Raw genomic sequence first — 16,329 nt, 5'->3', positions numbered from 1 at the left:
GCTGAGGTTTTTCTGTGGATCCCATTCTATATTAGTCCACTGGTTCCAACTCTCTCTTTAGCTCAGAAGATTTCAGAGATAAAACTGCTGCCGAGCTGAATCTTTCCTGCAAGGCTGACAATAAGTTAATTCCCTGGTGCCACTGCAGTAGACCTGGTGGCTGATGGGAGATAAGTGGGGTTTCTGCTTTGATATGAGCCATCATTTTTGTGATGTGAAGACAGCAAAAGACACGAAGGAGGATTTTTTCCTTCCTTTTCCTGCCTTTCAGTCCTGAGGAAGCATTTGTTGCTCCTCTGAACAGGACTAGCCTTGTTGTTCTGATGAGATGCACTTGAGTATGCCAAGTTTGTGCTAGCTCTCCCATCACTGCTCCGTGCTCATGCCATTAGAGTGAGCCGCTTCTCAGAATGAATCCTACTGATAGCACTTTGCTGTCTAATCCTCCCTCTCCTCCTCGCTTCACCAGATTAGTTGCATGGGCAGCCTGGGATAACTGGGGACTGACTCTGTGGTAATTTGCAGCCAGAGCTGGAGGGATTGAAGCAGGAAGAATCTGGTGCTACCAGGCTGCAGCCAGCTGTACTGACAGTGGAGAATGCCAGTTAGCGTTGTAGCAAATTTTCTTGCTTTTATTAAATAATTATTATTTGCCCCTGACCTTTCCTTTTGATTCTTCTTGGTACAGACACAGCCTCTCTCTGTTCCCTGCCCCAATGAACGTCTGCACTAGGTCCAAGGCTTGGAGTAATTTACCTGAAGAGTGATACCATTTGGAAACCACTGTAAGTATATTTTATCTCTTATAAAAGACTTCTTGTTCAGCAAAAAAAAAGACATCTTAAAAAAACAAAACCAAGCTGCAGCACCTGCAAGCCTTACTGATGAGGGTAAACTAAGTTTTGCTTTTGAAATTTGCAAGGAAATATGTGGGCAAAAAGTATGTCAATAAAAAACTGTTAAATATTTAAGCCATAGCCTCACAGCATAGTTCAGCAATGGCTGGTTTGATCTGCTTGTATCTTTTACTTTGGCAGGTTCTCCCTACTTACTGCTCTAGTTCATGCTGTTCTAGTTGGTTCATCCATGTTTGTCTTTGGAGTGTTTATCTTCTTTTTTATTCTTATAACTTTTTAATGAGACACCTTTTCTCTCACTGGTGTTTCAGGCAATACAGATGAAATGTACTGCAGCTCCTTAAAGGTTTACACTATTCTTTCCAGGCCTTGAGTCATTTATGATTTAAGGCCATTATGATTTGTAAGATTTGGCTGGATTATATAGGTAAAGTTGTCTGAGAGAATTTTGACTTTGCATTGTGGTTTTATTATGCTCTGAAATGACCACTTGTCTGTTATTTGCGGTATTTTCCCCTGTAGATCCCATATTTTTGAATTCTTATGATCAATTCTCAGTACTTGCCAGTATTGTCACAGTGTTGCTGTGGCCGAGATGCTCTGAGGTTTTAAGTCAGGCAAGTTTTGTAGTCGGGGCCCAACTTTCATGAGACTTGTGGTTGAAACGGAAAAAACAGACAAGTCTGGGGGCATGTAAACCCCTCTTCAGGCCTAAAAAAGACACAGCAAATTTCACTCTAACTTAATCTCTGAGTTTAATTTAATTATGTTAATCAGTCTCCTGTAAGGGATTTTGGAGTTTATTTTACTTTTCTGTGTTGATTAAATTTTCCAGGCTTTTATTGCACTAGAACATTGGGTCTCTCTTGTCAGTTCTCCATGCCTCCCATTCTTGCTTTGCAGTGTTCTGCTGGGATTTCTCTTTCGTATTACATTTTATGGCGATGTTTTCAGGAGTTTGTGTTTTCCATTGTATGACACAAACTTGCAATCAGAGATTTTAAACAAACTGCCAGTCATGTAGCTGTAACAGCATGAAGATCAATGTGGCTGCAAAATCATCAGAGAAGCTCCGTGAATATTCAGACAGTCAGCCTGTGCAGGACTTTTAACTACTGAACAACACTTCTGGCAGGAAAACTGTGATGGCTCAGGTAAAGCCAGCCCATCTTGGGAAACTTCACCCTCAGTTCTGGCATTCAGAGTGCCCTGAATTTTGAGGTGAGGTCTCTGGGCAGATTTCAGTGCTTTTTGTTGTTCTTTCGAGCCTTTTTTTTTTTATATTCTATGATTGTGCTCATCTCTCTCCCTCTTTACTTTGTCAGTTTCTAAATATGTATTGTCAGTGTCACGTCTGGAAGAGACACAACACTGGCAGTGATAAGCACTGATATCAGGAGCTGTGTTAGCCGCACACAGGCAGAGGAAGAATGTGCAGCAGAAGACTCAGGAAAAATATTACTTAAAATCAGACATGAACTATTTTCACACTCTTATTTTTAGGATCTGAAAAGCTGGAGGTTTTTTTTCAATTATATATAGCCTCTGTGAATTACTAAGGTTACAAACGAACTGTACACCAGTGAGTTAAGTGCAGTGCTTGGACACTACAGGCATCTCTGACCTGAGGGCACTTACTGTAAGGTGATGCCATATCTGTGTGGAGGTGAAATAATGCCTGGAACATGGGTGGGCAGACTCAGCCAGCAGCAACACTCATAACAACATCAGCAACCCTGTGGTGTGTTCCCTCCGTGCTGTTTAATGTGCGATGAACAAAGGTCTGGTTGGTGACCCAGCCCTCCCTGTATTCAGAGGCTGAAAACTGCCTCATTATTGTTCATTATGTAGTATTATTCTCATGCAGTCACATTATCATAGCTTCCCCTGAGAGGCAGGATGCTACTGTGGGCTCTGCGTGGCTACACTGGCTCCTATACCTGAGCTAATTTGTTCATTGCTAACCTGGTGTCTCTGCAGAATAGAGAGCTGTTCCCCTTGTAAGGGAAGGTTCAAGCATTAGTTATAGCTGCTGGGTGAGAAGTACAACATACATTGTCTATTTTTGACAGGGACCTGGTTTGCTGGCCCTGCTGTGAGAACGTGTTAACTCATCCAGGGGAAATTCATTCCAACTGTGGAGAGCAAGTGGAGGGTTGAGGGAGAGAAAGCTGTATGCAAGAGTGGCAGCAAGAAAGGGGAAGTGTAGCAGGGCATTCCAAAGCTCAAAAGTAGTAATTAGTTTCTAGATAGCTTTGAGGTTAGGACATCCAAAATATTACCCATTCTGCCTTCAAATTAAACAGAAAGGAGCCAATTCTAGTTTACAGCCCAGATCATTGCAGCCACTGCATCACTGTGAGTAGCCCCTCACTTGAGACCTTGTTGTATGATAGTGCAGTGTTAAAGTATGTGGACAGGAGGGAATATCTCGGTGCAATGAAGATACTGACAGCAAACAGAAATAAAATTATGGCAATGATTGTAAATCTTGCTTTACACATGAGCTGGCAAGTCCTGATATGCCCAGTTCAGTTCGAGGATGACAGTGGATGCAGTTAGCCTAATACTGGTACTGGAGAACATACAATGAAGAAAAAAGGGAATATATTTTAAGTGGTGTAAATTAACATAATGAAAACAAACACAATAAATATAAGGGAATGGTGAAAGTGAATACCAAAAAAAGTACCTGGACATAGGACAGCAAATTTAAAGAGATGGAGAAGGTAGGATGCTTAGAAATGGACCGGATGAATCTCTTGTAAATCAGTAGCAAATACAAATTCTGCAGTGACCCTCTAGACTCAGATTAGTCTTAGAAAGGTCAGCATCTTTTCTGTCCCCAACTTCTGGTATTCTGTGCATCAGGTCCATGTACAGAAGTGCCGTCTCTTTGCTATATTGGCCTTCTGCTGTCCTTCACAAGAAGCGAAGACGATGATGGCCCTCTGATTATTTTAAGAATGAGTGCAATATTGGAAAGGACCTGTAACGCACCACACGTGTGCGTGGAGAAGGAGCTCAGAGATAACTGGATATCAGAATGGAGCCCCTTGCTCCAAGAGCACATTCCCAAGTCTTTTGCAAATAAGTTGCAACTTTTATTGCCCTAACAAGTAAATAGTAAACATCTTGTTTCCAGGGTTAGTCTGTAGAGAGGAACATAATCACAAGAACTAAAGTAGCAAGGTAAACTGACCCTTAATACTGATATAATCACATAGGGTTGCCAATCAATGAAATCCAGAGGTGGTACATAAGTAGGTATAGTTAGGGAAGGTTCCATGAACAATATTTATTACTTGTTTCATTCTCACTCCTACACTTGTTCTTTCAGGGTTTTTCATGTAGCTATAACAAGTCATACTCTTCCACAGTTAGTGTGCTATAACAAGTCATACTCTTCCAGAGTTAGTGTGCTATTTAAGCTTCTGGAACTTGGAGATATATTAGAGAGCTTGCTGATGGAAGTGTTCATAGGAGAAGTGTGCAATCAGAAAAAAATTAGGTTGGAATGGTCCTCTGGAGGTGTCTAGTCCAATTCCCTGCTCAGAACAGAGCTGACTTCCAAGTTGGATTAGGTTACTCAGAGCCTTGTTCAATTAAGTTTTGAAAATCTCCAAGGATGGAGGTATGACAACCTGATTCAGCACTTAACAACTCTCCCTATGAAGACTATAGTAATAACATAGCAATAGAAGTAGACTATGAAAGAGAATGTAAGAATATTTAATTAGAATATATAGGTGAAGATCATAGCAATAGGAGCTTTCTATATGGGTGATAAGGTAGAACAAAAGAATAGCAATATACTTACAACAACAGCAGGATTGCTCTGCCTTTGCCTTTGCTGGCAACAGCAGTCTGACATTGCAGAGTGGAGAACTTTGTTTGGGTTTCTTCATAGGTAGTTTTGATCACAGTGTCTCCAGGATTTTTCTTTTCTGAAAAGTTTTCTTTAGATCCTTAACTGACCTGGCTGATTCCATTACTCAGCCTTTCTCCTATGGAAGCCTGTGTTCCTTTCAGGTGGTACTGAGATGCCGAACATGTCTAAACAGTGAGAGAAATGAACTGCTGTGGAGAGGTATTGTCTCTGGTGCCAGTCAGCATCATTGCTATTCTTACCGTCCTAGTAAGCACAAGTCATCAAGCTGCAGGACTCTGATGTTGAAAAGTGATGACAACGAGCATCTTGATAACACAGTGTCAGCCTTAAGAGCAAAGTAGAAAATATATGGCTTTGGAAAGGAAGAAGCAGGGGGTCCTTTGCACAGTCTCCTTGGTGTTACTACCTGTTGCTATAGCATTTTTTAACCTATCCCTGTAATGAGTTTTGAAGGCCTGGGAGGCACACACAGGATCAGCCACAGGATGAAGCATCAGTCAGTGCTTGGTCTAACAGCACAACTCTGGCTGTGCTAGTGGCTGACAAGTCATGTTTACTTGGACTAAGCCTCTACCCTGCAAATAACAGCAATGTCCTGCCCAGGGTAGGTGGCTTTGTGTGTGGGTAGAGCTGGAGTCAGAGGCTGTATTCCAAGCATGTAACTTGGCTTAACTCTGAGCTGAAAACATACCCTAAAAACAGCAGTTCAGCTTCCAGGTGCAAGGAACTTCATTGCCCTGTGCATCCAGAGTCCAGCCTTACATACATCCTTTGCTGCCTGGACAAAAAGATGTGCTATCTGAAAGCTGCTTGGGTAGCAGTGCTGTAAACCCCCATTGTTTTGCACACAGATTTCCTGCAGTCCCTAGTGCATGTTGGCTACACATGGGAACATCATGGGATCTGGAAATGAGGCATGTGTGAAGGTGTGCCAGAGTTCGTATGCCAAGGATCCATGCAGACTGTTACAAACAAAACATATGCAGTCCACGTACTTCAAAATATATGTGCCCACATACAAACTCTATGTCTCATGCATTCTCATTCGCGTTGCAAAAGATGGATCCTTCCCATGACAGAAAGGGGAACAGACGGATAGATACCCAAGCTTGGAGTGACAAGATGCTCTGTTTACTCTTCATGCAAAAAAATACACTTTTAAATGCTTTCATTTTCCTTCTGTTTAAAATAGAGTTAAATCAGCTCGGCCCCTTTCTATACCTCTACAACTTTAAGTAAGGTCCATATAGTCATGTGCTATTGTTTTAAATCAGATTAGATTTTAGCCAGTGTATTTTGAGCATGTTGATTACAGACACGTAGTTCACAGCAGCAGTGCCGTTGGCCCGTCCCGTGGCGTGGGGGTTTGTAGCCCCAGTAAGACAAAACACATCAGGGCTGCCGGCAGCTGCGGGGTTATCGGTGTGACCCCCATTGGCGATGCCTCATGTGCGAAGCTCAGCTCCCCGGCCGCGCCCCGGAACCCCGTCCCGCTGAGACAGGGCGCCCTTTCCTGCCCAGGGCATCCCTCCAGCGCCGGGCAGCCCAAGGCAGGTGCCGACGGCCAACCCGGCCCAGCACCTCCGAGAGAGAGGGAGGCTTTGCAAGGCGAGGGGAGGGGGATTTGTTTTATTACTTTTTGTCCCGTTTAACTTTTCTTTATTATTACAATTGCAGTTTTTCTGCCCGCTCTGCCCCTCGCCCGGGCTGTGCGCCGGGCCGGGCCGGGCCGGGCCGGTGCTGCCCCCCGCCGGCGGCGCGGGGAATGGCGGCGGGCCCGGCCCTGCCCCCGGCCGGGCGTGCCGCCCTTATGTAACGCCTTTATGTAACCGGCCGGGCCGGGCTGCCCCTCCTCGCCCCCCGCGGGAACGGGGCCTGCCTTGCTGTAACATCGAGTTACGGAGAGGGCCGCTCTGGCTCTCAAGCGCCGTGTTTTGGCGTGTCATCTGCACGCCGCCCGTCCTGGGTGGGGTGCAGGAGGGCAAGGGCGTGCGGGAATAAGGGGCTCCCGCCTTGGTCCTTCAGGAGGAGAGCCCAGCCCTGTTGGGAAGGGCTGTGCCCGCAGATGGGAAGCAGGACTGTGTGTGCGGGGCGCAGGGCAGCGCTGCCTGGGCTTCAGCAACACCTCTGTGCTCTGGGACGGCCCGTGCTCGGGCCGGACGCTGCCCCTACACCGTGGTCGCCCAGCAGTGTGAGGCGCTGCCCCGGGAAGGATGAGATGACCCCCCCACTCCCGGGGGGATCCGCCGCTGCTCGCACCTCGAGTGTCAGCAGCAGATAGCGGCGTTTTATTTGGATGTCTTCGGCCTCCGCACCTCTTGTTGCTCCTTTTCCAAGTGTGACCCACAGTTCTCCGCCTGGCTGCAGTGGGAACTGCCGAATGTTTGCCGGGGTGCCATCGGCGTGCCCCGGGCCAGGGCAGCAGTGCCCCTGGCTGGGCAGCGACTGGCCTCGGGGAGCACAGGAGGGAGCACCTGCACCTGTGTAACGGAGCAGGGGAAACAGAGGGACCCTGTTCAGAGTGTTCACTGTGCGATGCAAAACCTGCCACGTCACCTCATACCTCAGTTTCTCCATCTGTGGAAACTAAGGTGGTGATTGACTACCTGCTTGATGATGTACCACTGAGGCTTAATTCCTTGGAGGTCCTGGATCAAGTACGGTGTTGAGAGCTCATGTGCACAGTGCTCACAGACCATTATTCCAGGCTCCAAGTCTTCATGCTTTACTTAGATGATCTCTGCATCTCAAAATTGCTTCAGTTTTTCCCTACAAAGTGAGTCTCTGCACTGATTTGTTTTGAACTGGAAACTTGCATATTTGTTTGCTTTTCAGACAATGCTGTTAGATTTCTGTATAACTCTCTCTATTCAGAATGCTACAGCCTTGGTTAATATTTGTCAAATGGAGCTCCAACTGTCTAAACCACTGGGACGAGTTTCATTTTATATGTCATCAGTAGGGGCAGAATGAGGAGCTTCGTGCTTGGCCTATTTGCTGTAACACAGTCTCAGGGCCATTGCATCAGAGTCAAAACAAGGAGCAGCTTGTTTCCAAACAAGAAGCATGGAGGAAAGTCTTCTCTGCCTCCTTCCCTGTAAGGGAAAAGAGAGGCGAGAGGGGGGTGGTGGTGGGGGAAGAAAGTTATCTTTAACAGATTCTAAAAATGCCTTTTCCCAAATATGCAGTCAGTCCCTTCAAAGGTCTCTTTGTTTATTTTCAGGAAGAAACCCAAGACAGCTGAAAACCAGAAGGCGTCTGAGGAGAATGAGATTACTCAGACGGGTGCATGCAGCGCCAAGCCGGGCCTTCCCTGCCTGAACCTTGAAGCTGTTCCGTCTCTGAGCCCGGCCCTCATCCACTTTCCACATTCACCAACAAACCTGCACGCACACACAGGGTCATCTGATTGTGAGTACACCAACATGCTGCTGGGTTGTGCTGGGGTTCTTGAAAACACGTTCCCTATTGTGGACCAGGTTTTCCAGTTGGATGCTCTTTCCATAATGTCATAAGCAGGACTTCCTCAGGGCTTACCTTCACCCTTCTTTGGGAATTACCACTGAAACACAGCATTTTTCTGTTAAGGTCGTGATAATGCAATCGAGCAGAGGAAGCTGAGACCATGTTGTTGGGTCAGGTTGCTACTTCTTACAAATTAAAAAGGGAAGATCCCTCAAGCGTGTCTCTGTCCAACTAGAACTGTAGTTGCTCCTCTCCAGGTAATCACATGCTTCTCATTACCCAAGCATATCTGCTGACTGGAGGGTTTCAGCCTGTGCTGTACTGCAGTGGTAGAAAACAAGTGTCTGGCTCTGACACCCAGCATTGTAAAGGATTTCCACGAAAAAAGGGGAGTGTTTTGTGGAGGGAATCAGTCTGTGAGAATCTGGAAAATCTTCGTAGACCTGTTTGGTTGTTAAGTTTTAAGGCCCTTGTTTTGAGTGCATTCACTTTCAGATTACTCAGCATGGGTTAATTGGCATTTTAAAAATGTTCTTTTCCATTTTGCCAAAAAATACAAAAATAAAGGAGGGAATGATTAAAACTCGATTTTTGGAAAGTCATAACTTACCCTGTCAGCTCTTCAAAACATTGTTGTTTCACAGTGGTCCCTGCCTGGAAGTCTCTTGGGCAAGAATGTGCAGGGTACTGTGAACCTCATCATTCACTAGTTTTAGAATATATGGTTTACTTCTCCTGCAGTGGTTTTAGGATGTTGTAAAATTTACAAGAGGGGGGGAAAAGAAGAAAGAAAGATGATGACACCATGTTTCAAGAGCTTGGAAGCCAACCAGACTTTGCAAAAACCTATAAAAAAAATCAGGGCATGACAATAAAAAATCAGATTAAAAAGTATGTGTATTCTTTTCTTTTTTTAATTTAAAAATCCTGCCTCGGGGCCAAGCTTGGAAGCAGCCGGGTTATAGGGATCATCACTATCAAAATCACTTTAGCTGCAATTCATTCCTGTTGGCTTCTGACTTTATTCATTATGAGCTTCTGCGAGAGATCTTGATTTTAATAGAGCTGGTAAACATTGGGGACACTTTCCTAAATCTCACCTGGTGATTTGGGGAGAAGAAAGAGATGTGAAACAATTGAACAGCAGGCAGCATGCAATTTGGTATATACAAGAATTCTCTTCAAATTGGAGATGTCAGGCTCTTTGTTAAAACTGGGGTGCAGTTTTGTCTTGTAATGTTTTCTGAAAACAAAAAGCTTGTGAAAAGATGCAAAAAATGAGCAGAACAACAAGAAGAAATAATCCTTATTTTCAAACAAAGAATCCCTTTATCCCATTCACAAAGATGAAAGAGTTCATTAGTAAATGGGATTTGAAACCTCACATTGATGTTTTTTGACAGTACAAATGGAAACCCATGAAAGCAACCTTAGGACAGAGGCCAGCAGGGACTGTAGGGAACTTGGAGAATGAACTCCTGCTTTTGCTTTCTGAGGTGGCCAAGTTCAGGGGTGAGGAATATTGGCAGAAGGCAGCAGGGGGAGGTGGAGCCTGCAGCTCTTCATACTCTACCTGTTCTGTGGACAGTCTTTTAGACTCCTAAGTTTTTAATGTTCACAAATCATCTTTCAGATGATCTCAAAGATCTTTTCCAACCTAAACAATTCTATGATTCTATAAATATGAATAAACTGCAAAGCCAGGTTAGGTGCTCCTTTCACACTGAAAGTGTGGGTTTTTTTCAGAAAAGAGGTTTAATAACAATTTCACCATTAGTATTGTCCTGTCATGAATTATTGAAATTTAGTTCCCAAAATATAGAGTCCTGCAAAAATTCGGGGAATGGTAAGACCTCTTGTGGTGTTGATCTCTGTTAGTTGATTCCATATGCTTTGAAACCCATAGAAAAACTTCCATTACTTATGATGGGTTGTGACCTTTATCAGGTCTGTATTTGTTTGGGATGGTATGCATATAATTATTATTTGACATGCCTTTGCAAAATAGCAATGCCAGTTTCTCACATGAGCTAAAATGAAGTGTGATGAATATTTACTGTATATTTACTATAGCTTTCTCTCATGTTCTGTGGTATTTTTTTAATATTGCCTCAAGACTTACTGTTGGAATATGTTCCTTGACACGAGAGATTAATATTTTTGGCTCCCAACATTTAAAAAAGGCCTATCTCTACAAGTTCCTTCTCCATCACCTGTGGCGATGCTTTTCTTCTTTGGGCCAGCAACACTTCCTGTTCTTCTCTCTTCCTTCTAGACAGTACAGCATTGCTTCTCCTCTCTTGCCCAGACTATCATACTGCCTCTTCCCCCACAGCTGGGCAGATTATTTCATTTTTAAAGGACTGGTGGAGAGTTTTCTAGTGGATGGCAAATAATATAAAAATACTTAAAAACTAGCGTTAGATAGGAAGTTTGGGAGAAATTTTTGTCGAAAATATCAGAAACACCCAGAAAGAGTTAGCATGGTAGGGTATATCAATTCTCGGAAAAATGCACAGATGTACAGATGGTTTCATAAGGCCTCATTCATGTGTCTGGAAGAAAAGACTTGGATTTTATGGGCCACCTATTCAAATCAGTTTGAAATCTTCACTGACCATTTTGCATGCACAGTCACTGGTGCTTGGCAGAAAACACCACCACGTATTTTTTATGAGAATTATTCAGAAGCCAATCTACTTTAAAATATCAGGGTGCTTTTGGAATGATTCAGATCAAAATACTTTTTCCAAGCATAGGAAATAAAAACTCTATGATAGCCATCTGCTCTTCAGCTGTAAAAGGCAGAGGTGAAGAAAGCTTAAGCAATAGTATGAATGCCACTCTTACTGATATGAATGCTTAGCAAAAAAAAAACCCCTGAAGTCGTATGTGACACTGTTTAATTTAGGGGCTTTATTGTAGCATAGTATGTTCTACATGCTGTTTCTGGTGCCACTTATTCCAAATGAAATTGCATTATTTCTCACACTTGTAGGACTGGGTCCTAACATTCTGGATTTGAGTATTATATTTCCAGCACAGATGAATCCTTGAAGCAAAATCCAGAACCTAGGATGCATTGTGTCCAGTTCCATCTCTTTCAGTCTTGGGAAATGCTAAGTCATGCAATGCAATTGGAGAAACAATCTAGAGGAAGAGGTTCTTCCTGAGGTAACTGTTTTCATGGAGGGCTTGGCAGATAAAAAACACCACTTTGAATTAATTTGGAATTAAGTGATAGAGTGAGCTGATAGAGCTCCAGCTGAGTTATACCTCTAGCTACTCAGTTGTCACAAACACATGTAGCTGCTTACCCAGAAGAGAGGTATTTGTGCAAAAAGCTGCAAGGACAAGCACAGGTTCTGGAAAGGTTACAAAAAAACAAAGGAAAGCATATGAGATTTGTGCTATATGCAGTTTTTCACATATTTCCTTGCTTGTGGATAGAGAATGCATAGTTAGTAGAGTTCTTGTTCGAAGGCTGAACTGCCTCAGGTAAAGCTTCTGAAGATTTTGCTGAGAGGAAGAAAGTCATTAGGACTTGGCTGTATTTAAACTGAGTTGATCTGTATAGGCCACTTATTTCAGGAGCATTTCAGAAAGCATTTATAACTCTATATGTTCTGCAAGTACCAAGAGATAAGATCATTTTGGCAGAAACTTTCTCAGAGATACAATCAGACAAAAACTTCATTCAAGCTCTGATGTATGCATCTTAACAGATGTGTCCAAACTCAAAGGAATCCCACGGGAACAGTGCAACTGAATCTCTTTGTCTCTATTGATAGTTAAAAGAGTTATTCTTAGATATTGGATGGTCCATCTGTGAAGGAATTTGTTCCAGACAAGACAAAAGCAACATCTTTGCAAAGAGTTTCCATGGGACTGAGAGACAGGTTGGACAATCACTGGAAAAACTTCTGAAGCAATTTTTATGATTTTAGAGAACACAGAATTCTTGCGGAGACCTGAGATTCTGGTAAGGAATGAGTTGAGAAGGAAAGTAAGGCATGAATGTTTTTTGAAAAATCCATTAAACAATCATTGGCAGGATGTTGAAATAGGAGAGGACTTTCTAAGGTTATGTTTTAGCAAGGGACCAGGAAGTTTTTGTGCATTAAATAGAATGCATTTTATAAACACTCTCAGTGATAGACTACATCTGAACTTTTTGCCCCTACATGCTCAAGTAACGTGGCTGAGTTGGTCTAATTCCAGCATTTTTCAGCTTTCACAGGATGGGAACTCTGAAGCAGTCTGTTTTCTTTTTTCCTTCTAAGTTATGATTTTTGTGGCTTCATAGCCTTCCAGCATGGCAGGGAAAGTCAAGAGAGGAAAGCTCATGAGGTTCCTGAGCTCCACAGAGCATTGAGAGTGGATATGGAAACTCTGGGTTTCCATTTTCTTGAGCAGCTAGAGGGACCTACCATTCTCTTCCCATGAATCTGCAGGTTTGATTTTTGATTTGCGTGGGGCTAATATAGAGGCTAGATGGATCTGAAGGTGGTTTGGCCTCATCTTTACCTTTTAGGTTTCCTGTATTCCTCTTTGAGGTTCTGTGGCAGGAAGAGAATGGTTACATGCCCTTATGGTCTTCCCTCTCCCTCTGGAAATATCTGGCTATGATTCCCTAGGAACTGCTTTGGAGCTTTCAAATGGTTTCCACCCTCAGTGAGGAGAAGAGGGGCCGTGATTCTAGCAGCTTCTTTGTTTATAGTCAGACAGTATGTCAATAGTAATTTCATCTGTGTTTTTGCTAATCTATGTATGGTATGTCTTAGCTAATGCTGAATATTTTTAGGTTGTTTTTGGTGACCTAAGAAATGATGTATGTTTAGATATCTATTTTAGATGATATAATAATAATGATACAGGCCTTTTCCGTAGAAAGCTAAACTGAAAGCAAGGGTACCCATAGTTCTCAAATACTAGTGTCACAACTCTTAATTTTACTTTCATCTTGAAGAATATTTGAAATTTTGTTTAATAAATGCTTTGCTTTTTAGTAGTTGTAGGTGGTTTCTATGTCCTGTACGCTTATATTTCTGTTTGTAAAACTCTCAGAGAAATATCAGCCAGGAATTACTTGTTTTTTCATAGATGCAGATATATGTTGCTTGAGTTGTATAGAGACAGAAGTAAGTACAAGTACAGCTATGCAAAACTATAAGCTGAGCTCACCCTGCCTCTGTTGAAAAAGTCATCGCAATACACTGAAGAATTGGCAGTGCAAAATGTTGTAGTACTGATAGGAACTGGTCTCTACATTCCTAATCAGTACACTAAGTGAGTTTTGTCAGGTTGGTCTCTCGGGCTTTTCTTCTCTTGAGAAATGACTAATAGCATATGGTACTTCAGTTATGAAGTCAGTGAGTATGTTTTCAGAAGCAACTGTGTGACTTTGGAGCCTGAGTTTCACTGATGCATAAATCACATTTCTAACACGTAGACTCCTTTGAAAGTTTGTCTAATTATCCTAAATGTTGATTTTCTTATTTGATGACCCCTTGATACTGGCTTGATGCTAGGTTGTCAATTCTTGTGTTATTCAGCACTTTTCTTACTGCTCTCCATTTAGAGAACTCTCAGTGATAACGTGTAATATCAGCTTTGGTTTAAAACTGCCATGCAAGTATGTAGCTTTCATGATTTCAGGGAAGAACTTGAAGATGTGTCTGCAGTGTATCTGTTCTTTCTAAATAGCAGGGAAAAGGATAAGGCTTATTGATCTTTACAGTTCCATAGCTTCCATTCTTGACGTGACTGAGTTGGTAATACTGTGGTGTCTCTGTTTCTAAGTCATGCTGTAGCCACCAAGGCATGCTTTAACTGTCCAGTAAGATATCTGCAGTCTGAGTTTACTTGTTCATGTCTTCTGAGTCTGCCTCTTCCAAGATTTTTATTACCATTCTTTAAGTTGTGAGTCTTCCAGGAAAATCCTTATTTTATATATTGGATGAGCTTCACTCATGAAATGAAGGACTGATGAATACTGTACAAATATCTGTCACTGTTCAATGTGCGAAGATTTTCCAGTACGTTTTTGTTATTGGGGATTTTGTTCACGTTTTTTGTTTCTGTAATGGGGGTTTTGTGTTTGGTTTGGGATTTTTTTTTAACAAGTCTCTAGAGCAGTGCTTTCTTCTTCTCCTGTTGAGATAGCTTACCTTCTTCCATCATACTCCATTTTGAAAATTAAAGCAATAATGTCAGTTCCACTATAGAGTTTCTGTAACCTCTTTAATTACCTTTACTGCTTTTACAGACCAGTAGTCTAGCTAACACACTGAATCTACTGGTTGCCTACTTAATCTATCAATCCACATAATCCACAGCACTTCCCAGGTACCAGTTGTTCCCCTGTAAACTTTCTCTGTCTGATATGTTTAAATAATGTTTTATTGCGGTATTTATCTTTGTGCCTTTAGTGAGTTTAAGTTTCCTCTTTACCCTATGTAATCTTTGTTTTACATCTAGCCTGCTACAGTTTATGCTCAGTTCTATTAGTGTCACTTGGACATGATTTCCATATTTGGAGAATACATTTTCAGCTTTAATGAACTCTTATACCTTGTTATTTAACTATTGTAGCATTTTCTACTTCCTCATCTTTCTGTTGTTGTCTTTGGGTGTGCATAGGGACTCTATTAAAGTATTATTAAGGCCACCTCCCTGCTGATTTTACGGATTTTACTTCCTTATCTTTTCCTTTCAGACCCTTTCTGACTAACTTCCTCTTCTTTTTTTTTTTCCTTTTAGTACTTGTTCTTCCCAAAGTTGCACATACCAAAACTGTCACTTTATGTGATCTGCTTGAAGGATGTCAAACAAAATCATGCCAATCATTGTTATTTTGTCTTAGCCATACATGCTACTGCTGTCATCTCCTCTGTCCTAATTGGGTGAGAAGACTAAACCAAATGCACCATTTTGCTAATATAGTTTACAGAGGGGCACTTCAGTGTTTGACAGGTGACTCTTGTCTGAAGGAAACTGAAGCAGCTATATCTACATCTCCTTCTATCCTACTGTGGGTTGTTAAAATGCTGTGTAGCTTAGTGCTTGCATCTCTCTCGGGAGTCACGTCCCATGGTTTGAGAAACATTGACTGGTGCATTAGTTGCCTGGTTTGTTGCAACTATGCAACTCCAAAGTTACAGGTGTAAAGACCTGCTTGGTCACCTTCTGCTCCTGTTCACCACTGTGATCTGTTTAGCATTGGAGCTTTCTGCTCTTTTCCTCTAAGCTTCCCTAGTCACTTCCTCCTCTTTTCTCTTGTTTGCCTATGGAAGAGTAGCCATGTAATCTCTGTGCTGTGATCCCCCTCAGTAACTTTAGAAAAAGGTAGGGCCAAATCAGTGTTCGAATAAGAGAAAACCAAAAACAATTCTTGCCTTGTTCTCCACTGAACAGCTGAACAAAGAGAGCTCTTTCATTGAAGTCTTTTTTGAACTGAAGCCTTAGCGTGGTACTGGGAGAGAACCTGAAACATAATACCGAGGTGCTGTTTAGTACCTCCTACTAATGTGTATAAAGTGTGTTAGGAGATGTTGTGGGGGAAAGTCACTGTATTTTCACAAGAAACATGGTGTTTGATCTACTCTATAGGTGAAAGTCAGTTGTAAGCCTGTCAGAATGTCACTAAACTTCATTTGCATCGTGGTGTTTGCCTTGCAGACCACAGCAACGTGTTCTGGCTGGCACTGTGCATTTGGATTCCCAAGGACATCAATTACATTGTTTCTAGAGGGGATGCCATTGTGCCATCTTTTCGTTTATGTTTTCTGTGACAATTTTCATTGTCCACAGAGTCACTTATAAGGCTAAAATAACATGAGATCTAGTCTTATGTATCTACCACTCAGGAACTAGAGTACAAAGAGGATTCAAGATGTCTAGGTAATCTGACAGCTTTATTAGCTCCTTGAGGAATTAACTGCACCTATGAAAAAAAGATAAACAAATCCTAGAACCCTTACTCATCCCAGCTTTGCTTTATTAAACACTGAAAGGATCTCTGCCTGGCTGGGATGTGCAATATATACTCTGTATCAATCTGTGACTTGTATTGAAATGCTGCTTCTTGAAAGCCCACGAGAGAGAAGTAGTATG

At 42.3% G+C, this 16,329-nt stretch overlaps 1 protein-coding gene across 17 annotated transcripts in view; it reads left to right on the top strand.

The window, feature by feature from the left end:
• The window catches only part of ZBTB20 (zinc finger and BTB domain containing 20), a 449,521-nt gene that overhangs the window by 414,335 nt on the left and 18,857 nt on the right, over window positions 1-16,329 (top strand). For 14 of the 17 annotated variants that reach the window (XM_018074633.2, XM_018074632.2, XM_018074635.2 and 11 more), the window contains 2 exons: window positions 689-785; window positions 7,973-8,160. Coding sequence is in view for 2 of the 17 variants with exons in the window: in XM_008922512.3 (XP_008920760.2) it covers window positions 7,425-7,525; window positions 7,973-8,160 (289 nt within the window). In the remaining 15 variants the exon portion in view is untranslated. Of the gene's footprint in view, window positions 1-688; window positions 786-6,139; window positions 6,199-7,140; window positions 7,526-7,972; window positions 8,161-16,329 lie in introns of those variants that run through there. The other 3 variants (XR_001920906.2, XM_008922512.3, XM_018074630.2) reach the window with 2 other exon arrangements.

This window comes from Manacus vitellinus, unplaced genomic scaffold (genome assembly GCF_001715985.3).
Source record: "Manacus vitellinus isolate BGI_N305 unplaced genomic scaffold, ASM171598v3 scaffold_28_pilon, whole genome shotgun sequence".
NCBI classification, from domain to species: domain Eukaryota; kingdom Metazoa; phylum Chordata; class Aves; order Passeriformes; family Pipridae; genus Manacus; species Manacus vitellinus.
Note: the sequence above shows the minus strand (reverse complement) of the source record. Positions and strands in the feature narration are given on the sequence as shown.